Source organism: Palaemon carinicauda, chromosome 5, assembly GCF_036898095.1.
Source record: "Palaemon carinicauda isolate YSFRI2023 chromosome 5, ASM3689809v2, whole genome shotgun sequence".
Taxonomy (NCBI): Eukaryota; Metazoa; Arthropoda; class Malacostraca; order Decapoda; family Palaemonidae; genus Palaemon; species Palaemon carinicauda.
In genome coordinates, this window is record NC_090729.1 from 179,958,168 (window position 1) to 179,982,165 (window position 23,998).

Below are 23,998 nucleotides of genomic sequence, written 5' to 3' on the forward strand. Positions count from 1 at the left end.
CATTCATTCATTTCTAACACCCTCTTCTCCTACCCACTATCAGTGCACCCCATTCTTATCTCTGGTCATTCATTCATTCATTTCTAACACCCTCCTCTTCTCCTACCAACTATCAGTGCACCCCAGTTTTATCTCAGTTCATTCACTCATTTCTAATACCCTCATCTTCTCCTACCCACTATCAATTCACCCCATTTTTATCTCCGGTCATTCATTCATTTATTTCTAACACCCTCTTCTCCTACCCACTATCAGTGCACCCGATTTTTATCTCCGGTCATTCATTCATTCGTTCATTTCTCTATCAGTGCACCCCATTTTTATATCAGTTAATTCACTTATTCATTTCTAACACCCTCTTCATCTCCTACCCACTATCAGTTCACCCCATTTTTTATCTCGGGTCATTCATTCATTCATTTCTAACACCCTCTTCTTCTCCTACCCACTATCAGTGCACCCCATTTTTTATCTCGGGTCATTCATTCATTCATTTCTAACTCCCTCTTCATCTCCTACCCACTATCAGTTCACCCCCTTTTTTTTATCTCGGGTCATTCATTCATTCACTTCTAACTCCCTCCTCTTCTTCTCCTTTCCAGATTCGCCTCTCGCGCCAGTACCGTGTCACTGGCATCCCCTCGCTGGTCCTGATCAACTCCAGAAGCGGCCGAGTGATAACCAAGAACGGGCGGGAGATGGTGACCCGCGACCCCGAGGCGCTGACGTTTCCGTGGCGCCCCCGACCTTTAGGGGAGGTGCTGTCAGCCACCATGCTCGTCGATCCAGACGGCCAGACCGTCGCTTACGATTCCATCAAGGACTCATACAAAGCTTTATACTTCTCAGCACATTGGGTAAGGTTTTATTTATTTATTTATTTATTTATTTATTTTTTTTTTTTTTTTTGAACGTGATATTCATTTATACTTCTTAGCCCATTGAGTGAGTATTTGAGTCTTCGAGAACAGTGGTTTAATTGTTGTTTCCGTTACTTCTGATGTTGTTATAAGTTTTTTTTTATAATTCTGAACGTGGTATTTAATTGCATTCCAAGCACTCTACACAATTCAGAATTCAAATTCAACGTAACGTTTAATTTCTTACAAAGTAAATTCAAAATTAGCACATGTTTCATTTCCTGCAGAAACGTAAAATCAAAATTAACTTATGTTACATTTCTTACAACAACGTAAATTAAAACTTATCGTACATTACATTTCTTGCAAATACGTTAAGTCAAAATTAACAAAAGGACACTTGTTTAAAGGATTTATATATATAATTTAAAGCAAAAATTTCCTTAAAAAAATGAAAAAAGAAAATGCAAAGTACCTTGGTACTTATCTATTGACTACTGATGAAATTTATAGTCATCCTGGTTTTAATGATAGTTAACATTAAAACAAATTTCATTAGGAATATACGTATAGTTAATCTCTTCCAATTATGAAGATATTATGGCAGAATTTAGAAAGAAAATGTGTCCTGTTTTACATAAATGTAAAGAAAATGTCACATCTGATTTGCCGTGTTTCACTGCATCACAGTCGGTCAAAGAAAAATATAGAATTCAATAAAAAAAAAAGCTAGTAATTTAACTGTGACATTGTAGTCATTGGAAATTTTTTTAAACTATTTTTCATGATAAAAATAGTAGTGGGTTATGGTGGCCGATGTGGTAACGTCCCTGACTGCTGATGGCCAGACTGGGGTTCGAGTCCAGCTCAAACTTGTTAGTTTCTTTGGTCGCTGCAACCTCACTATCCTTGTGAGCTAAGGATGGTGGATTTGAGGGAGCCTATAGGTCTATCTGCTGAATCTTCAACAGCCATTGCCTGGCCCTACTTGGTCCGACTTGGGTTTAGAGGGAGCTTGGGCGCTGATCATATGTATATATGGTCAGTCTCTAGGGCATTGTCCTGCTTGATAGGGTAATGTCACTGTCCCTTGCCTTTGCCATTCATGAGCGGCCTTTAAACCTTTTAAACAATCTTATTGCATATTTTACAAAGCACATTGATTATTTTATTCGCTTTTTAGTATTTTATTAATTTTATAATTAATCGTAATAGTATAAGCTATTGATTTTAAAATACTTTGAATCTTTATTTATATCTTTGTTCGTGTTTTTAAACTTCATGTTTAAAGATAGTTTTATTATTTGCGGTTCTTTGAGCTTATAAAAAATATCAATATAATTTTCAGGTTGTCTTTTGGCTTTGGTAAGAATTGCATAAATTATCAGTGGAGATTTTGCTGTTATATTAATCCGAGGTTTTACTTTAGACTTACTTTAAATAAGTAACTAGATTAGATGAAAATTTAATCGGTAAATCATTATCTGAACTAATTAGTAACGTAAAAATTAAATGGCGTAAGTAACGAATTACATATCTTTTTCATACATAAAAAGATACAATTTTTCATATTTATATTTTACGTTTATTTCAGTGCCCCCCTTGCAAAGCCTTCACTCCACAGTTGGTGGCTGCGTACGAAGAAATCAAGAAGAAGGAAGACAGTTTTCAAATCATCTTCGTCAGTTCGGACAGGTAAACGCGCAAAAAAAAAAAAAAAAAAAAATATATATATATATATATATATATATATATATATATATATATATATATATATATATATATTATTATTATTATTATTATTATTATTATTATTATTATTATTATTATTATTATTATTATTTAGTGGGTGGATTACAAGAACGATGGACTTGGGAAGTGGGTGAGAGAAGGGAGAGGAGAGAGAGCTATTCCAAAGGAAGGTGAGATTATTCCATTTCTTTAACAATTGATAATAGTAATCCCATTAAGAATTGTTCGAGATTAGGTCACAGAGATGCACGAGACACTGTTAGGTGTAGTAATTACCTCCGCCAACGAAGTTGGAAGGAGGTTATGTTTTACCCCCTGTTTGTGTGTGTGTTTGTTTGTGAACAGCTTCCTGGCCACAATTTTAACCGTAGAGTAATGAAACTTGCAGGGATTAACTGTTATGTAAAAAGCTTGAATGATTAAATTTGGAAGGTCAAGGTCACGGTCAAGCAAAATGTTCAATTCACGTAATCAGCCATAGGTTAGGACATCTTTATCACAGAGACTTCAAACATGGTTCACATTTGAGTGTATAAAAATCCACGCCAATTAATACATGTTAAGGTCAATGGTCAAGGTGGAGAAATAAGCTGCCGCGGCGGAGGTCTTCGCTCTACTGAGTGCCTTTCTATTTATTATTATTATTATTACCTCCGCCAACGAAGTTGGGAGTAGGTTATGTTTTCGCCCCCGTTTGTTTATGAACAATTTTCTGACCATAGTTTTTCTCATTGAGTAATGAAACTTTCAGGTATTAATTGTTATGTTGAAAAGTAGAAGTTATTCAATTTTGAAAGTCCTAGGTCAAAGGTCAGGGTCAAGGCTGAGCAAAAGGTCGAGCGAATTAACCCTAACCTGAATCCCAAATTCGCACATGGTCGTCACACAGACTTCAAATACGCCTGCGGTCTAAATTGATTCTGGGGAAGGCAAACGAGTTTCGAGAAATAAGCTGCCGGAGCGGAGGTCTGCACTCAGAGTGCTTTTTTAGTTATTTTTATTATTGTTATTAATAATAATAATGTTGTATTATTATCATTATTATTATTATTAACTTGTGTCTCTTCAAGACATTATCATTTCCTGTAACTACTAGGAAAATCCAGTTGAAAAGATACCAAAAAAAATGGCCTACAATATGGCAATTTCATGCCCCGCACCTACTTTCCGGATTAAAGTAAAAGGTACGAAAGTAGGTCTACAGTACATCTATTTGAGAGAGAGAGAGAGAGAGAGAGAGAGAGAGAGAGAGAGAGAGAGAGAGAGGAGAGAGAGAGAGAGAGAGAGAGAGAGAGAGAAATCATGATTAACAAAATCTCTCTATTTTTGTGCAAAATCTGAAAGTTGAATTTTAGATACACTATGTTACTCTATTATCAAAAGATTACCTGATGAAAAAATTACCTTGAAAGTTTCATTACTCTTGAAATTTCCTTAAATCAACCAAAATTACTCAATCTGAGGTAAATACCTTGAAAATGAGAGCACGACAAGTGGGGTAGGAGGGGTAGTAGATGAGGACAGGGTTTGCAATGTTAGAGAAAGGGTTGCTGTCACCAGTTTTTTTTTTTTTTCTCCTCCATTGATTAACTTGACGGCTTTCGATTTTTTTAGATCCTTTACGTCCCCAGTAGTTTTACACTCTCGGTTAGTCTACTCGGCTCGTGAAAAAAATAGTCGATTTCGTCTCTTTCCAATTTCAGATAAGTAAAATGTTATTCCTGTTTTCATTTTATCACATCGTTTTTGTAGGCCGAAAAAAAAATCACACTTTTTGTCCATCAGTCTTCTTTTATAGAGGGTTCTGCCAATTTTAGCATCCTTTAAATTCAGATCTTCCCGGACAGTGCCATCCTGTTCGTAATACTAGATATGCAGTTAATTCTAATAGTCATGCCCTCTCTATCATGAGGCTTAATACTACACAGTATTTTAGAAGTTTTATTCCAGCTATGTTCAGGTTGTGGAATGATCTTCCTAATCGGTTAGTTGAATCGGTAGAACTACAAAAGTTCAAATTTGCAGCAATTTTTTGTTGTTGAACAGAATGTCATAAGTCTTTTTTTATAGTTTATACATGAAAGATCTGTTTTAATGCTGTTTCTGTTGATAAAATTTTTTACTTTTATTGTTCATTATTTCTCATACAGTTTATTCATTTCCTTAGTTTCTCTCCTCATTGGGCTATTTTTCCCTGTTGGAGCCCGTTGGCTTATAGCATCCCGTTTTTCCAACTAGGGTTGTAGCTTGACTAGTAACAACAACAACAATAATAATAATAATAATAATAATAATAATAATAATAATAATAATAATAATAATACAATGGCTATTACCCATGTCCCATGCACGGCAGGGCGAGGCAATTTACAACCTAAATGGTATAGGCTGTACATGGTCAGGCAATCAAAAAGAGAGAAAGAAACTAATATTTTGTTTACAGGCATCACTTCACTTTTCTATAAACAGATAGCATCATAAGTAATAAATACGAAAAAAAAATATATAAAGTAAATTTTAAGTACGTGCCAGAGGGAGCTTCTGGTTCTTCCAGAAGAAAATTTAATATCCAATATCTCATTACACCAAAATATTGGCAAAAGTGATCATCAAATAGTTAGGAATCATGTAAATATTAGTCTCATTAGGGGAAAATATTGGCAAAAGTGACCATCAAATAGTTAGGAATCAGGTAGATATTAGTCTCATTAGGGGAAAATATTGGCAAGAGTGACCATCAAATAGTTAGGAATCAGGTAGATATTAGTCTCATTAGGGGAAAATATTGGCAAAAGTGACCATCAAATAGTTAGGAATCAGGTAAATATTACTGTCTCATTAGGGGAAAATATTGGCAAAAGTGACCATCAAATAGTTAGGAATCAGGTAAATATTAGTCTCATTAGGGGAAAATATTAGCAAAAGTGACCATCAAATAGTTAGGAATCAGGTAAAGATTAGTCTCATTAGGAGAAATTATTGGCAAAAGAAGTGACAATCAAATAGTTAGGAATCGGGGAAATGTTAGTCTCATTAGGGGAAAATATTGGCAAAAGTGACCATCAAATAGTTAGGAATTAGGTAAATATTCCTCATGCCAAAGGAATGAAAATTATAAAAAAAGAAATGTTGTTCTTGAACAGGAGTGAGGATTCCTGGCGCGCCTACCACAGCACGATGCCTTGGCTGAGCGTAGCCTGGGAGGAAGAAACGGCTCGCAGAGAGCTGGCCAGCACTCTGGAGGTGCAAGGGATCCCTACTCTGGTCATCCTTGCACCGGACAATACAGTTATCACCACAGAGGGGAGGGCAGATCTCACTGAAGATCCACATGGCGAGGTGAGTTCTTTAGACATTCCAGTTTCTTTCCAGAGATTGTAGATATTAGACCATGAATATTTTAAAATAAGATGTCGATTGTGATTATGTTGATTAGCTCTATGGATAGTGCAATAGTTTCACGTTTTGTTTGTTTCATTTAATAATAGACTTCTTTATTAGATCGTAATGATAATTATTGGACATTTTACCGTCTTTTTTTATAGGACTTGATATCTGATAGAAAAGATAACATGCTTTTTTTAAGGCTATGAAATTCATTATTGTGCCTAATTTGAAATTTACCATACAGCAATTTTCCTTACGCATTAACACAGTTGATTTAAAAGCATATTTAAAAGAATTCTTTCCAATATATATATATATATATATATATATATATATATATATATATATATATATATATATATATATATATATATATATATATATATATATATATATATATATATTGAAAAAAGTCCATCTTATTTTTTGGCGTCTAAATCCATCCATAATTATATACTGAAAAAGTCCGTCTTATTTCTAGCGTCTAAATCAACCCATAATTATATATTGAAAAAATCCGTCTTATTTCTAGCGTCTAAATCAATCCATAATTATATATTGGAAAAGTCCGTCTTATTTCTAGCGTCTAAATCAACCCATAATTATATATTGGAAAAGTCCGTCTTATTTCTAGCGTCTAAATCAACCCATAATTATATACTGGAAAAGTCCGAAATATTTCTAGCGTCTAAATCAACCCATAATTATATATTGGAAAAGTCCGTCTTATTTCTAGTGTCTAAATCAACCCATAATTATATATTGGAAAAGTCCGTCTTATTTCTGGTATCTAAATCCATCCATAATTATATATTGGAAAAGTCCGTCTTATTTCTAGTGTCTAAATCAACCCATAATTATATATTGGAAAAGTCCGTCTTATTTCTGGCATCTAAATTCATCTATGAATTATACCAACAGAGATTTCCCTGGCGACCGCAGAGTGTGGACATTCTAGCAGAAAGACACATGGGCCGTCTGCAAGAAAGCCCTTGCTTAGTCTTATTCACAGGTAATGCGTTGTTCTAAGAGCATTTGATCCTTTATTTTGGATCGTGGTTATTTCACATTTCAATCAAGTGAATTTACCTTTTTTTTCCATTTGTAATATAAAATTTCATTTGTGCTCTATGATTTTTTTTTAGCTTTGAACAGATTAAATGCAGATTGTTTCTTAAAACTATTTAATTGGATTTTTTTTTTTATCCATATGTAGTAAGTTACCTATTCTGTATCTAGAAATTTCATCTTTACTTATAGTTAAATTGAATATTCACTAGCATAAAGATATTTGAACGGTATAATTGTTTAAACAGTTCAACTGAAATAGCTCTGGCTCATATTTTTTTTTCTGTAAACATTTACAAATAATATTACTGCAGAGATTACTAGGTATTTCTAGTGGGAGAATTTGTAGCTTGTAAGAGAGCATGCCAGTACTCCGGGCACAGAAAATTCTTGACTATCTAAGTTCAGTCTTCATTTCATGCAGATTGTTATACAGCATTTCTTCGTCATTTTTATTGCCACAGTACTTCATTATTATTATTATTATTATTATTATTATTATTATTATTAACTTGTGTCTCTTCAAGTCTCCCCAGTTTACTTTACGCTTTATGCTAGACATTATCATTTCCTCTCAGCCTTGTCAGGCTGGGAGGAACTTAGAGAGTAGAGGTCCCCTTTTTGTTTTTGTTTCATTGTTGATGTTGGCTAACCCCCAAAATTGGGGGAAGTGCCTTGGTATATGGATATGGATGGGACTTCATTATTAGGACAGCACTAAAACTATCAGTATTCAAGGACTTAGTATAGTGTTCTGTACAAGTCATTATTAGCATGGAATGTTAGACGACTGAAGTGTAAGTTACATCTTCCTTTTACAGATGGAGAAAATACTGAATTACAGTTTGGCCGTGATGTCCTGTTGCCTGTAGCTGAGGAGTATTTGTTGGAGCATTCTCACGAAGGAGGACTGACCCTACAGTTCTTTGTGGCTGGAGAGGTATGACTTTATCTGATTCAAGCAATGAAAATTGAAATGCGGGAAAGTCCTACCAAGTTAAAGAAGTGTAAAAGTTTATGTTTATATTGTATCATATTTTCATCATCATCCTCTCCTACGCCTATTGACGCAAAGGGCCTCGGCTAGATTTCGCTTGAGCTTTTAAATCTATTCTTCTCCACTCATCATCTTCTACTTCAGGCTTCATAGTTCTCAGCCATGCAGGCCTGTGTCTTCTAACTCATCTAGTGCTCTTTGAAGCCCAGATAAAAATTTGGTGAACTAATCTCTCTTGGGGAGTGCGAACAGCATGCCCAACCCATCTCCATCTACCCTTCATCATGATCTCATCCACACATGGCACTTGAGGAATCTCTCTAATAGTTTCATTAGATTTACATAACAGAAAATTTCTTATATATCTGTTCAAGTCCTTTAGTATTTGACATTACAGTACAGTAGTTATGTAGGCCTCTAGGAATATCTGATTGAGATCACAAAGTATAGCTTCTTATGTGCGTAATTTGCAATATGACTTTCCAGTATTCATGAAATGTTTATTCTTAATTCATCCAAAATAATGGTTTACTCACTAGAGTTCCAAAACTGCTTTGCTAGTCTGGAACTTTAATGGAATGCATACTTACTGTCATCAAGGGCTAGTAATATTTGTATTATGATTAAACTCATCCAGCAATATGATAAATTGCTTAATATTTTTAAAGAGATTCCCACCAATTTTAGGTTTTGAAACTTTACTTCTTTTGGACAAAGTACTTCCCTTAGAATGCTATCCTATTCAGGATTGTTGCAGTTTTTTTTTTTTTTTTTTAAATAACTGTAATGCAAAGTAAAAACTAAATTTCATATCGGGACGTCTTCGCTATCACAAGAAATAACCTGTTGATTTTAAAAGCAAAATCATTTTAATAGTCCCACAATATCAAAAAATCTCAAAACCACAAAAGCCTGATTTTGGTCGAACTTAAATTTTCCACTAAACCCAGGTTGTGATTAGAATACTATCCTATTCAGGATTCTAGCAGATTTTAAAAGCAAATCCATTTTTCCAATCACAATATCAAAAAAATCTCAAAACTACAAAAGAGTGGTTTTGGTCAGACTTAAATTTCTCACTAAACCCAGATTGTGCAATTTATACAAATAAGTAATGTTACAGGGTCGTTCTTTTTTTCAGATTTTAAAACAAAACAGGAAATTAATTTTTTTAGACCTGAAAATAAGTGAATATTTAAATGCAGCAGACTGCATATGCTAACTATTTTACATTTTGGTTAGTTTAGCTTACCACCTATAATAAAATGACTTCCCACTAAAAAGTGGAAGGAAAGGTCTGTGTCATTGTATAGTACACCTGTTGTAAAATATTTATACTGTATGGTGTAAAGGTTTAAAGGCCGCCCAGGAATGGTAGAGGCAAGGGACAATGACATTGCCCTATCAAGCAGGACAATGCCTCAGAGAATGACCATATTACATATGATCAGCGCCCAAGCATTTTATTTTATTTTATTCTAATCATTTTTTTTTTTTTTTTTTTTTTTTTTTTTTTTTTTTTTTTTTTTACTATGTAGTGGAGAATTTGGTCAAATATTAAACATTTTAGCAGATTAGAATACTTTACAGAATTTCCATATGCATTATTGCTTGCTATTGTTATGTATATTGTTGTTTAATACGAACCTTGATATGAACTGACCTCAATAAGCCCGAGTTGTGTCGTGAAACGTCGGCCCAAGATGATAAAAAAAAAATCTTTATGTTTGTTACAGCATTGTTCTTTTCCTTAGATATTGTGAAAGTCTTCAATATACACTCTAGAGTCTAGATGGTCAAAGCTTTTGTACAATATCTCAATATTGCACACACAGAAATTGATTGTCTATTAAAAATCTAGAACAGAAATCTGCACATAACAAAGTTATCTTGATAATTGATTTTACTTACTCTTCCATAGGATGAAGTTGCAGACAGTGTACGAGACTTTGCTTGTCTAGATGACGTTGTGCCTCTTGTTGCAATTGTTGATCTCTCAGAAGGAGCAAAATATCTTCTAGAAGAAGGAGTTGAAGTCTCAACAGCTACCGTCCACAATTTTGTTACAAGGTATGGATTTTTGGGTTTTAATTTATTGATTCAAGAGTTTATGGTCGAGGTCATTGTTAAAAGAAAGTTAATCTTAAACTTTAAAACTTATATTGTAGCTTATATTCAAATGCAACATCATAATTTGAGTGTAAAAGCTCTTTAAATAATTTGATAATTCTCGAATTAATGTATCTATGTATTGTTTTTACAGTATTATGCACTGACTAAATCTTTGTAATCGATGAAAGTCCAAGCTCTTTCACATAATTATGTTTGCTTTGGCTTTTAGGAAAATATCATTTTTTTCTAATCATAAAGCACAATGCATTGCATAACTGCAGAGGAAGAGTCAACTAAGCATTTGTCAAGCAAAAAAATATTTGCTTTACTTGAGATATGGAGTCCTCCAAATCTCTCGGCTCCCTCAGTCCAGTGCAGTATAAAGTTTCACTTTGTGATGACCCCTTATCTTTTCATTTTCTCTTTTCTCGCATTTTCCTGGTTGTTTTTTAGTCCAAGATTTTTTTTCACAGCTGTATTTCTTCCTGTAAACCCACTCCTACTGATGAGAGCTTGAGGACTTAGTCCATAAGTTTTTAAGTGTCTTAAGAGGAAGATCTAGAAAGCTAACATTCTTCTGGAAACTTTGTTTTCTCCGATAACCTGGATTCTATTATATGCTACAATGGATAAAGTTGACCACTCCCATTGATATTTTTTTTCTCTTCGTTTGGAATGCAGCACATCTTCCCTTTAGAGTAGGTTCCCTTTAATCACCAGTGATAAGTAATTCCATGATCTCTCCCTAGATGATCAATGTTGCTGACTTGGATTAGGTGATGTCCTTTGGATTTTCCCACTGGGTCAAGGAATTCTATTCTTTCCTACCAGCCTTTCTATAACCTGGTAACATTCCATGTATTGCTGATAATGTCTGGCCATTTCCTCATAATCTCCTATATTGTGTAACCTTTGCCAGGACAGAAAAGCTGGAGTATTATTTCATTACATTCGGACTATGTTGGGTTCTTTGCCATAGAAACCATGTATGCTAGTCAAACAAACAAAATCTTTAATCTTCCTGCCCAGAAGTACGTCAGATTTTGTGTTCCCGAGTACAAGGGACTCGAACAGCTGCAAAAAGTACAAGGGACTTGGTCAGCTGTAAACAGTACGAGGGACATGTTCAACAGTAAACAGTATTAGGAACTCGGACAGCTGCAAACAGTACAAGGGACTTGGTAAGCAGTAAACAGTACTACGGACTCGGACATTCTAAAACAGTACAAGGGACTTGGTCAGTTGCAAACAGTGCAAGGGACTTGGTCAGCTGCAAACAGTATAAGGGACTTGGTCAGCTGCAAATAGTACAAGGGACTTGGTCAGCTGTAAACAGTACAAGGGACTTGGACATGTGCAAACAGTACAAGGGACATGGTCAGCTGTAAACAGTACAAGGGACTTGGTAAGCAGGAAACAGTACTACGGACTCGGACATTCGAAAACAGTACAAGGGACTTGGTCAGCTGCAAACAGTACAAGGGACTTGGTCAGATGCAAACAGTACAAGGGACTAGGTCAGCTGCAAACAGTATAAGGGACTTGGTCAGCTGCAAACAGTACAAGGGACTCGGACATTCGAAAACAGTACAAGGGACTTGGTCAGCTGCAAACAGTACAAGGGACTTGGTCAGCAGTGAACATTAAATAGGGACTTGGACAGCTGCATACAGTACAAGGGACTTGGTCAGCAATAAACAGTACTAGGTACTCAGACAGCTGCAAATAGTACAAGGGACTCATCACTTTCAAACAGTTCAAAGGACTGTCAGCCACAAACACTGACTTCAGAAACCAGGTCCCTAAGGTGATTGCGATAAGCAATCATTTGAAATCCACTTAAACAAACACTGTTATGCCGCTATTCAGCAAGAAAACGTACTCATTCATTTGCATACAAAGTACATGAAACACTTTCTATTGGCCACAGAAGTACATTATCCTGTTTAAAGATACCTCTTCCATCGAATGGGGGATAGCCATCTCTAAGATATGATAGAAAAAGGCATCTGGAGACGTAAGTAGTTATCAGAAATTGTCACAAAGAAATTCGACAGCTTAACAAAATCAGATCAGGGTTCACACAGTAACTGCTATGTCAAGCAACATAATTACATAGGAGAACAAGGTTTTAGTTAAGGTAATGTCCAAAAGGTAATGGAAACACAAATCCACGATAATGTTTCCCTGTATATATGTGTTAAAATAATAAAATTACAATTAAAACTGGATCGATTCTCCTTATAAATCTCGATTGATTGATCAGGAGAATCAAGTACCCGAATGCTCTTATTGTAATTATATGGAGAAAATTTATTGTGAATTTTTTTTGTTTTTTCTTTTTTTTTTACTGATGCTTTTATGAGTGATTTATAGAATCAGATAATTGAATAAACTTTCATAGTTTTACAGTAAATCTATAGGGTGTATAACCTAGGAATATGCAAAATAGGGTTTGATTTATAGCTGGGTATCCCCACAAGCCAAGGGCTCTGTGCACTGTAAATTTGCTAATGTAACACAATGAGATATTTGGCTTAGCCTTACTTGAAAGGGATCTTTCACCCTATAGAAGAAAATATCCATTGTGGTGAATACTTTTATGATAGGACTTAAAGTTTAGATCAATTTAGAATTTTTCTGAAAATTATAGATATCCAGAAACGTGCAAGGCTTAAGGATTTAATTTTATCAATATGTAACTTATGATAGCTTTGAAATTTAGGAATACAGATTTTTTAAAATTATGCGATATATTTCTTTTCATTTCCAACAGGTATACCAATGATAAGTTAACTCCCCTACCAGTGAGACCAATGACATCAACAGCAACTAATACAAGTTAACAACAGTTTTAATTTAAATCAAGATTTTTGGGGTCTGGTGAATCCTTTCAACACAATAATACCTGATGTATTGTTATTATATTAATAACTATATAGGCTTTGCTTGATCATTGGGGGACGTTCATGACTTTGTAGCAAAGACCAAGCTGTGTTGATAAAAAGTGCTGTGTTTCCTTAATAGCAAAGAAGTACAATGGTCAAATTTGAATATCAGAACAGTAATATTCTTTCTTACTGTGAATTGTAAGTCTCCAGTAAAATATTGTGTGAATTCAGCTGCTTTTGGGCTAAGCTTTTGAGTAAATTTATCAGTTGAATGATGCTCAATTTTTATGTGTAGGATTAAACATTTTATATGCAACTCCACATTTTAGAAATGGCCAGGTTTGTTCCATGTAAGGTGAGGGATTTTAATGTTTTGAGTCTTATGTATCGTCACTGCATAAAGTAAATGGCCGTTTGATGTCATGATCAAAGAGTATGTAAAGTCAGATTGATTCTTGTGTGAAATAAAACAAAATAGAAGTCAGAGTAATTATGATACACTCATCAGCAATTTTGTGTATGGGAAAATGTGTAGAGAATCATTTTGTGAACTCACTTGCAAAAATTAAAAGGTGAAGAAGTTATGACACCTATTGGGTGTTATCTGGAGAATATTACTACTGTACTAGCTTTTCTTTGGTGTTTTTGTTATATTGACATTAGCTTCTGCATATGTGAAAAGTATAAGAGAAAACAAATGTTGAGTACTTTTAAAGTATCTGGCTGAAAACAAGGTTTGATAGATGGGGAAAAATATTGGGAAAGGATTGTCTTATTTTTTTCTTCAATTTATTTTTATTTGAAAAAAAAAATACTGTAATAAGGCCCATGAAATTTTCCTGTAACAGTATCTTTGGCTGTCATCCATTTGACTGCTTGGGAGAGTGTCATTCAAAGTAGATTCACATTTGGAGGTTGGTTGTCTTGAAAAAAACAGAACCATACATCTAAAAATACTAATAAATATAATAGATGGCAGTATTCCAGTATTCGTCGCAGAATTTGACTGATTCTTCTCATGGTAGGATAATATTCTGATCCAAAAAGCCATTCCCAGCCCTCATGATTTCAAAGGTGCTCTGTAGCTCTGGCAATTGTAATTCATATTACTTATGTCATATTTATTTTCCCTTACCTGCTCTTGTCTGTCATTGCATTAATTGGCCCCTTCAGTCGCTTTTTCTATGTAATAAAGGCTATTTATGCTACTTTACCCATGTATTTGCTTGCCATAATGTTCATTTGTGCTTTTTTTATGGTTTTATTACTTCCCAATATGAAGTAAAATCTATTCTTATATTAAGCTAACTAGATTTCTCTACTCTCTTCAAACTTTCCAGACCATGTGTATATTATTGTTAGTAGTATAACTGACTAGATATTATGGGTTAAATAATTTGCTTTGGGAATCATCCCTATCTTTCCTATTATTTATTGTCAACATTCAGGTCTTAATTAAGTTCATGTGTGAGTGGTCCCAGTCTCTATTTTGGGCCCTCTTCAAGAATAACCTTTGTGTGAGAGACAGACTTGATTCTCATGTCCTTAAACATTTTCTTGTCTATATTTTCATCATTTCCCAGTGTTGATTTTTGTGTTCTTTTGTTAGGCTATAATTCAAATGTAATTTTTCAATTTTGTCCCCCCCCCAAAAAAAAAAAAAAGATGTAAGGAGAGGAGGAGTTATGCCAGACCAAGAAAGTAGTTTTTTTTATTGGGAGTATGGGTCATAATTTTGGGAGCCAAGAAATCCTAGCTAAAGAAAGAAATCCTACTGATAGATTTAATCTGCCATGTTTATAAATCAAAATAATTATATACTGTATATGAGTATGTATACAGCTTCCAGATATGAAATTCAATTTGGCTCTTTCCAAATAAGTTTTACTGATAATCTGTACCAAAACTTTGTTTCTAGAGTCAGAGGCCTATTTTTCATTAGGCAAGTATATTTACCATACTTTTTACATTTTAATATTTCAGTTTATGTATGAATATAGGAGTGAGGTGTTAATCATATCGCGCTTTAAATACTAAGGTTGAAATTGGCTTTGTTCCAATGCTTCCAAAAGGTTACTATGTTTCTTAAAAGATGCAGTTATTCCAGCTTTATTAATGTTATTACTGCTCTGCAATGTTATAAGGTGCATATCCAGGTGGACGTTCAGGAATACTAACCAAATTGGGATTTTATGTATGAAAAGGATAACAATAAAAGATTCAGTAATGAAGTTAGCTAATGTTTGTCTTTTGAAGGACGTGTTCTTGCAATTGTGATATAAGAGTGCAGACTTATTCATGTATTCAACAACACTGCATGTTGAAAATTGTGATATATTATTATATAAAAGTATACCTAACTTTTCGTACAATTATAACATTCTATGGAATGTTAGTAGCTTACACTTTTATTTTATATTAACTGCTCCAGATATTTACTACAGATTAGAAACTAGATTTCACTCCTTTAAAGTGCAATAATAATTAAAACCCAAGAAGACACGATAGCTTGTGACATGTATGTTATCAACAATACTTTACCCTGTGGTTAATGTTTCTTAAGCGGTGACTTACCATTTGGTTTGAGGCATTTCCGAGAGGTTTTTGTCTGTGTAGTGTATGTTGTTTTTACCTTAGCATACAGGTATAGTCATCTAACCATTACTTTTTGTAATATCTCATAATAAAATGATTTTTCCAACGTAAGGATGTATCCAGCTATGCGACGAAGAAAATGGGTTTAAATGCTCCGAAGGTTTATTTTACTTGCATTTCACCAAAATAGGCTCATGGGGCTATTTACATATTTTGGTATGTTTGAAGTAATGTGCTATAACTCTGTAAGAAAATTATTGTCAAAGTACAGTAGCTCAGTGTTTTATAAACTAATAACTAATTTTGTTTGCATGTATGTGAATTTTACAGATGCATTACCATGCACTTACTCGAAGTAAGCAATAATGTAAGAACTTTGTATACTGGGTATGTCCAGATGATTATTATATCAAATGGTAACTGGGAAATTTTTATATAAGGGTACAGTATCGTGATTTGATTATTCAAACATTTTCTTTGTTTTTCAAATGGTCTTTTGAAAATATTTATATATTTAATATGGCTTTCAGTTTTAATAAGATTTTGTCCTGTATAGTATTTAGATAATTCAAGATTTTAACAAAAAATATATACTGTATATACAATTGATAAAAGTGTTTTATAAAAAAAAAAAAATCCTTTTCTAGATGTTGCATATCCCATCAGCTTGTTATCCTGTTTATAAAACTTACTACCTGATGGCTTTTTTTCATTTATTATGAAGTATTTTAACTAAACCACTGTATCCCATATATTCATAGCATATGCCAAAGGAGGGTTTGTCTGTTAATGATAGCTGAAAATTGGAGTGAAGTAAGCTTTAAGAAGTGAGGTAGGTCAAAATAACGATACTTAATTGGTGAAATGGACATCACTGTTCATGATGTGTCCATAATATCTTGTATATTTGGCTACAGGATGTTGTACAGTGGTATCTCGATATTCGTCATTAATACCAACTAAATTTTTTCTTTAAGGAATAATGTAAATTTGAATTATATGTTCCAAGTTTCCAGAAATTACACACCTTTTGAATAGTTATATGGATTCATGGAGTTATATTATGTATGGAAACACTGCTTCACTACCAGAATTTAAGAAATTGGAAAAGCAACTACAGTATTACAGTATATGAAATAGATGAATATGGAACTTCATATAACATATACTGAAAAGAGTTGATGACCTAAGGAAATGAAACAAATGTATTATCAGCAATAGTTTCAGCCATGTTTTCCTCTAGATCAGCCAGCAACTATTTTGCTATTATTGCTCAATTTAACCCCAGAAGCCAAATCCCTCATATTTCATTGTAACTGTATCCATGGTTTTATACTTTATCAGAGAGTCTAGCCATTTTTTGTTTGGAGACTATGAATAACCTTCCAAGGTAATATAGTAGCACAAAAAATGACAAAGTATAGAAAAAAATATGTATACTTACAGTAAATGTTAATGGGGATGCTCATTGAGTAAGAGCTATGGTGAAACACAGATGGCACCAATCGGCTTATGCAACTTTTATCAAGTGCAACGAATACCAAATGAGCTATAAATATAAATGAATAAATTTCATGCTATAGCAAAAAATTCAGAGAAGTGAAATACTGTACTGTACAGAGTTATGGCTGCATCTGAAATGGCAGAATAAATGGTATTATTGAAACATCATCTTTGATGATGAAATATATTTAAGAAGGCTGTTGCTGTATTTTGTAGACAAAGTAATACCTGCCTTTTATCGTTAATTGGTTCTAAGACACCCGGCAAGATTTTCGACGTAGGTTGGATTTCTACCTTATAGAGTAACTTACACGTTCCCTTTGCACGTACTAAACAAGAAAAATTACTTATAACGTACTATAATTTTATAAAACTCGAGTACATTAATGAGCTTTTAAGTGAAGTACAGTATTGCGTGGTACAGTAATTCACAGTAACTACAATTTAGAGACCAATGTAAGGTTAGGTAAAACAATAACGTGGATTATATTTATATAATTGATATTTATGGATGAGTGATGTATAGTTTGCCAAACCTACATAAAAAGGGATATTTCTACCAATGTTTTGATGTACATTGTAATGTGTTATTCTGTAAACAATTTTGAAGAAACTGGTTATATACTAGATTTTTCCAAAAGCATAAAAAGATATTTGGTAATTGTAATGTTCATGATAGATAGTTTAGGTTGCTTTTAAGTTTATTTTGGTATAGTAATTAACAAAATAAAGTACAGTATTGTGAATCAGATTACGATTTCTTTGGGTCATATGAGAAATATTTGAAAAATAGGAGGAATAAAACAAGATGTTACAATCTAAAGATAAAAATCATAGAATAAGGAAAAATCTGTAAGTAGATTTTATTGTCTAACCCATTATATAAATGTCAATACTTCAGATACTATAGATGACCAGCTATATTTGTTTGAATAGGGACTTGAAAGAAACTCAAATACTTACGAGCCACCAGCAGAAGTTTGTTTACGACAAATGAAAAATAATGAAAATACAAACTAATGTTTTAACTACAGCAGAACTAAAGCCAAAAGAAAAGTAAACCCAAGTTGTATGCATTATGGTCTAAATCCATTAAATATAACTCCAAAAGAACAATCAGTAAATACAAACAATTGTTTTGACCTCAAATTTTGTCAAAACTCAATGCTCAGACATAAGATAAATTTACATAAGCCACCACTGAAAACGTAGCTATCTTATTTTTGTTACTGGTCATAAGATTAGTTTTTTGTGTTCAGTTTGCATTGTACTCTGGAATGGTTTAATCTCTTAACTTCATTCTTGTATTTGGCTATTTTTGCCTAATTTCTCATTCATATACTAAAGAAGAATTCATTGTTTTCCCTGTTTGCATTATACTCTAGAATGGTTTAATCTCTTAACTTCATTCTTGTATTTGGCTATTTTTGCCTAATTTCTCATTCATATACTAAAGAAGAATTCATTGTTTACCTTTTTGTACAAGGGTGTTGTTCCCATCTTTAACCATTTCCTGATAGAATCGTAAGAAGGCTCTTTATTTTTGTATTATGTTTACTCTGCTGATTTTTGCCATGATGGGTTTTGTGGATTCGTATTCATTTGCTGATATCACGCACTACCTTCAATATGAATTTCAAGGCTTCGGAGTAAGTACAGTCTCCTAAACACAGTGTTATGTCTTATTTTGCATTATTGTATTGCCATACTTTTTTCCTAGGCTACTTCCCTGTTAAAAGTATGAGTTAAAGCTTATTCAATGCCTAAAGTTAATTCAGTTCTTTATATTTGCCATTTTGATTACCAAGATGCTTTGTGTTTTGGCTTGTATCATACTCCCACTAAGCCTCTGAGATTTATTTCTCTTAAACCAAAGTTCTGGTTATTTGATCTTATTTTGCTGCATAGCCTTACTTCGAAAGGAATATTAAGATAATTGTGTAGGAATTCATCCTCATTTTGTTTTTCCTGTTATAGCCGTAATGCTTTATATACAGGCAGTTTGTCATTGATTCATGCCTAGTTCAGGAGCAAAGTATAAGGTTATCTCTTATAATGCACAGTGGAAGGATGAGGTGATTGTTATATTCATCATTAGCTTGATAATAAAAGTTGAGAGTGAACTACTGTAGGGTTAGGATGTAGGCCTACGTGTACTAAGACAAATTTTTTTTCAAGTGGTTGCGGTGTGTCACTATATACAAGCTGTCACGCCAAATGCCTTTTCTAGCTTAGCTGAAAAATAATTATATTAAAGAATTGTAATTTAAGGTTAAGTCATTCATTGTTGGGGGTACTGTTGTGTGTACTATGCCAAAAGTTCCGAAAACACCAAATGAAGTAATGGCATGTTTACTATTTCACACGATCTTGAAGTAGGATGGTCAGCTCCTTTCTAACCTATCTTAGGCTATCAGTACCCGTTTGCTGATAAGTTGACCATGATAGGTCAAGCAAGGACTTAGCCCCAAACTTTGTCAAAGCTAAATCAATGCTGTGACACTGAGCTTGCCATCCTTTATCTACAAATGTTTTATGAGTATATTGGAAGACCATGTGTAATAACATATGGTTTTCCGTCCATGGAAATGTTTATTGGATATATGTATTGTAGGCTTTACAGTTTATAATACAATATTATGATCGTTAAAAGCTTCAAATACTGTACTTTACTATACAATTTGGTCATATAAGTGACTGTCACATTGTGACAAAATCCCAGGGTTTCATGTGATTCTCCAGAAGTACTTATAAGAATTTCTGAGTTAAATAATTACCATGAATACAAAATTCACTGACAAGTTTTACATAAACACAAAAAAAGAAGTTTAAAGCAAAATCAAAGGTTATAGGTGTGTAACGTGAAAATTTATTTTTTAATGTAATTTAGTTGGTGCGTGACAAATACAATTTTTAGCTATGTATGAAACGCGTTTACGTCTGTGAAATGCCAGACAATATTATTACCGTTTTCCACGTTTGAATCTTTCCCCTCTTAATGATTTCTCTGGTGAAAATAAACATTACATTACAATGTCGACTATTAGGCCTATCACACGTAGAGCAATGCATTCACTAAGAGTAATTCCATATATGAATTCAGTTATATCAAACTTCTACTGACGTGTAAAGTTATCTGGCGTTGTTAACCTTACCATAAAGGCTACACACTAAAACCATTGCAATAATTTAAAAACTACGCCATTCTCAGGTACAAACGGTCATTTCACCCTTATCATAACATTCAGTAAGGTCATAAACATTTCCACGAAATACATAAGCACTCTTGTATTTGTTCTCATGAGTAAAAATACAAATACAGTAACATTCTGTATGCTTATCTGTCAACTACTTAACAAATTGCAATTTACAATGAAAAATTAGCCAACAATAAGACGTAGCCTACAATACTATAAGTCTACAGTTAGAGAATAGGACAAATTTTTGCGAGGAGTTTTTCACCCCAACCTCAAACTATATAAAAATACCTTTAAAATATTCTTTCTAAAAAGGAATTATGCGTTGTGAATAGAAAATAAATAATCATAGAAATTGATGATATTAAATTATCAAAATTCACATTATCTATTGTGTTAAGCTTTACTTAAGCTTCCACAAATAGAATAAAACTCTGATATTAGTTTATAATAGTATATACTATACATTACAAAATTTACATTTTCTCTTATGCAACATTGGTACCGTTTTCTTTCTTAAGAAGCCTATTCATTTATAATGATTTTGTATTTATTGGTTGAACGTCTTACTTGAGAAAGAATATGCATTTTAATTAGGAAAACATATCTTATTCAAGTTTCATATTGATCTACAAACAATCTTGTACATAAGAGAGACAGCCAAAGTTATATTCTTTGATTTTTTCCGTTTTCGTACAACTAGGCACAGCTGCCATAAACAGGTTTTAATCATCATGCTAATTGAATTTAGTCTTGATAAGTAGCTTACATGTACACAAGCACAAGGATTTCAAATTCCTGTGTTAATTTGTCACAGTAGAGAGAATATATAGAAACTATAAATGAATATGAAATGTCAGTAAACAAGTTTTCCTTTTTAAATATAAGGTATTGTTAAATGACAATTGGAAATAACAAGTGAATCAAATATTGTAGAAAAAAAAGATATAATGAACTAAATGCAATGCAAAACGTAAGTCAAATGGGTTCTGCAATGATTAGCTTTGAAGACTTTTTTTTTTTTTTTTTTTTTTTTAGCTCGAGTTAGTAGTGAGCTAAAACCGTCCACTTAGATGGCACCACTTGTCTTACAAGGACACCAAAACTACGAATTCCCGCTTCCTTGGTTTTATTACCTCAAGTCCTCAACGCTAAACAGAGAATTGCTTCGACTTCAGACTTCAAAGAAGCCGAGACATCGTGCCAAGCCAAGTGCTAGTGGAGTGGTTAAAGTTTGTACGTAAGTGTTACTTAAGTTAATTTCCTATGATTCTCTGGATGTTAATAATGTGTTTTTTTTTCTCGCGCGAGTCAAATGTATAGGCCCATATGTTATCGGCAAGTTATCGCTTTAGATGGAAAAGAGGAAAAGTTTTGATTAGGAATACGAGGACTGGACCAATCTTAACTGCGCCGTTTGATGGGATTTATCCCCATGCCCCATGACTTGCATATGGTGTTGCACCTTTCCCTATGGTTTCTTTGTAGTTCTGTTTATGTTATGCCTTAAATGCTGCTTTTTTTTCTCTCCCGTTCCCAATTAACCATTATTAACAAAATAGTTTATTTTTAATATAATTGTTGTCAGTTTAGGGACGGCTCCAGTATTTAGAAAGTTATTGGAGATATGCTATATAAAAATCATCATAAAGTTAACTGCATTTGGTCATCATATAAGCAAAAGTCTGCAATCCGGTTTCAATTTTCATGAAGAGAACTTTGTTTATCGTTGCATGTCTATGTAACTGCAACTGGTCTTACGCTTGTTTGGCATTTCAGTTGTGTTTTTGCAGTCTGTTTCTACAGACTCTATATATTATTGTAGCATTTCTAAATTACATTGGTCCCTGAGGAAGTGTATCCAAATTTAAATACAGATTCAACTTTAGCTGATACAGTTATGAGCTTAATGTTTTCAGTGGTTGCACATAGCGTAATAGGGCTAAAGTTTTCAGTAGATACATATAGCCTAATAGCAAAGAAGGGGGCGTTTTGTTTCTTAAAAGGTAAATTACAAGGAAATATTGACTAACTTTTTGTGTACCCGACCTGTCAAAAATTTATAAATATTTAGATATGCACGCGCACGCACAGATTCAACCCTTTCCTAACTACAACCCGCTGGTTCGGAAATTTGTTGGATTGTGTGGTTTCCGAGGTACTTCTCGGGATACCCTTTCGCCAGGAAAGATTATTCCAAAACTCGACACTTTCATGAACGTATCTGTTCTCCGGTATTTTTCTACTTGCCATGATTAGACTTACATTCACGTTGTATAGATAATCAATTATACTGATCCTTTCAATCTGTTTCCTAAGTCGGGCTCAAATAGATGACGATGAAAACGGGTGGGCTTCAGTCCCTTAACCAAGAAAATAATCCCGTACGTAAAAAAAGTAATGAACCAATCTTGAAGTAAATCAATGCCAACATACGAAAGAGGGGTGGCTAAAAAGGCCAAAATTAATATAAAGTTGAATAGATCAATAACACATGGCTGTTAAATAAGTACGTAAGTACATATTTAATGCATAGATTTTGTTTTATGGTCTACCAGTATATTGTATAAAATTCTAAACTGCAGTTTCATCGGGGAAAGCTAGAACGCTGTTTCTCTAAGTCAATTATGCACATATTCCAGCATATAGAGTAGATAAATTTATAAGTTGCAGTACATAACAAAGATTTTGGATATTTAAATTTTGTCTGTGGTCCGTCCATAAGCGGAAAACCCCGACACACTGCTGGACACATGGAATTAGTTTGTCATTATTAAAGTATATGGAGACTCCTGTACAGTCGTTAGCGTTATCAAATTTTATTTATCAAAGCTCGTGTCAAGTGGAAGTTAGCTATACAATCTTGGAGAAGCATATTGAACGCTGTAGAATATTTTGTAGAGGATTATTTCAACTCTTTAACTATTCTTGTGTGGACCCGATTTATTGGTTGCACGATGTGAACATATCTTAAAATTTATTCTAGCTTTCGGATTAAATAACTTTACATTACTGAATCTCAATCTTAATTGTGCATAAGGTTCAGCACTGTGATTGCAAATTCGTAGTCATTATTACCATCTCTGATTCCCTTTTCATTCATATTACCCATAAGACAGTACAAAATATATATTAATTATGCAGAAAAAGCTTTTTACTACGTCAAAATGTTGTATCGCACGCAATAGGCTGTTAAACTGTTAAGACATAGTGTGGACCTATTGTCTTGAACCTCGTGACGCGGATTTTAACGTTCATCTGCTTAGTACTAAATAAAGTGGAATTTTGCATTGTTTCGCCCACGACTAGTTTAATGCTAATTGTTACTTCAATCTGTGGTATCTCCATAGCTTTTTTTGTGTATTAATACAAATTTGTTGCTTGTTTGCTGAGAAATTGAGATATTAACCCATAATTACTTTCGCCAGAAGGTTATATTTTGTTTAAGATTCGCGTAACTAAAAAGCTATTTAAATTAAACTAATGAAATGTGGTGGGATGATTGGCTATGTTCCAAGGACAACTTGATTAGAGTTAGGTAGTGATTGGGTCAAAGGTCAAAATCACGGAAAAGTAAAAAACTTCTTATTGTTATATCGTGGTCCATTTTATCCGGTTTGCATGAAACTAGTGCCA

At 33.5% G+C, this 23,998-nt stretch overlaps 1 protein-coding gene across 1 annotated transcript in view; it reads left to right on the forward strand.

Moving 5' to 3' along the window:
* The window catches only part of LOC137641654 (nucleoredoxin-like), a 598,725-nt gene extending 584,014 nt beyond the window's left edge, over positions 1-14,711 (forward strand). The window contains exons 4-10 of the mRNA XM_068374407.1: positions 603-857; positions 2,455-2,555; positions 5,756-5,951; positions 6,921-7,011; positions 7,889-8,007; positions 9,986-10,134; positions 12,953-14,711. Of these exons, the coding sequence (XP_068230508.1) occupies positions 603-857; positions 2,455-2,555; positions 5,756-5,951; positions 6,921-7,011; positions 7,889-8,007; positions 9,986-10,134; positions 12,953-13,022 (981 nt within the window). The 3' untranslated portion in view covers positions 13,023-14,711. The remainder of the gene's footprint in view (positions 1-602; positions 858-2,454; positions 2,556-5,755; positions 5,952-6,920; positions 7,012-7,888; positions 8,008-9,985; positions 10,135-12,952) is intronic.
* Positions 14,712-23,998: the final 9,287 nt, after the last annotated feature.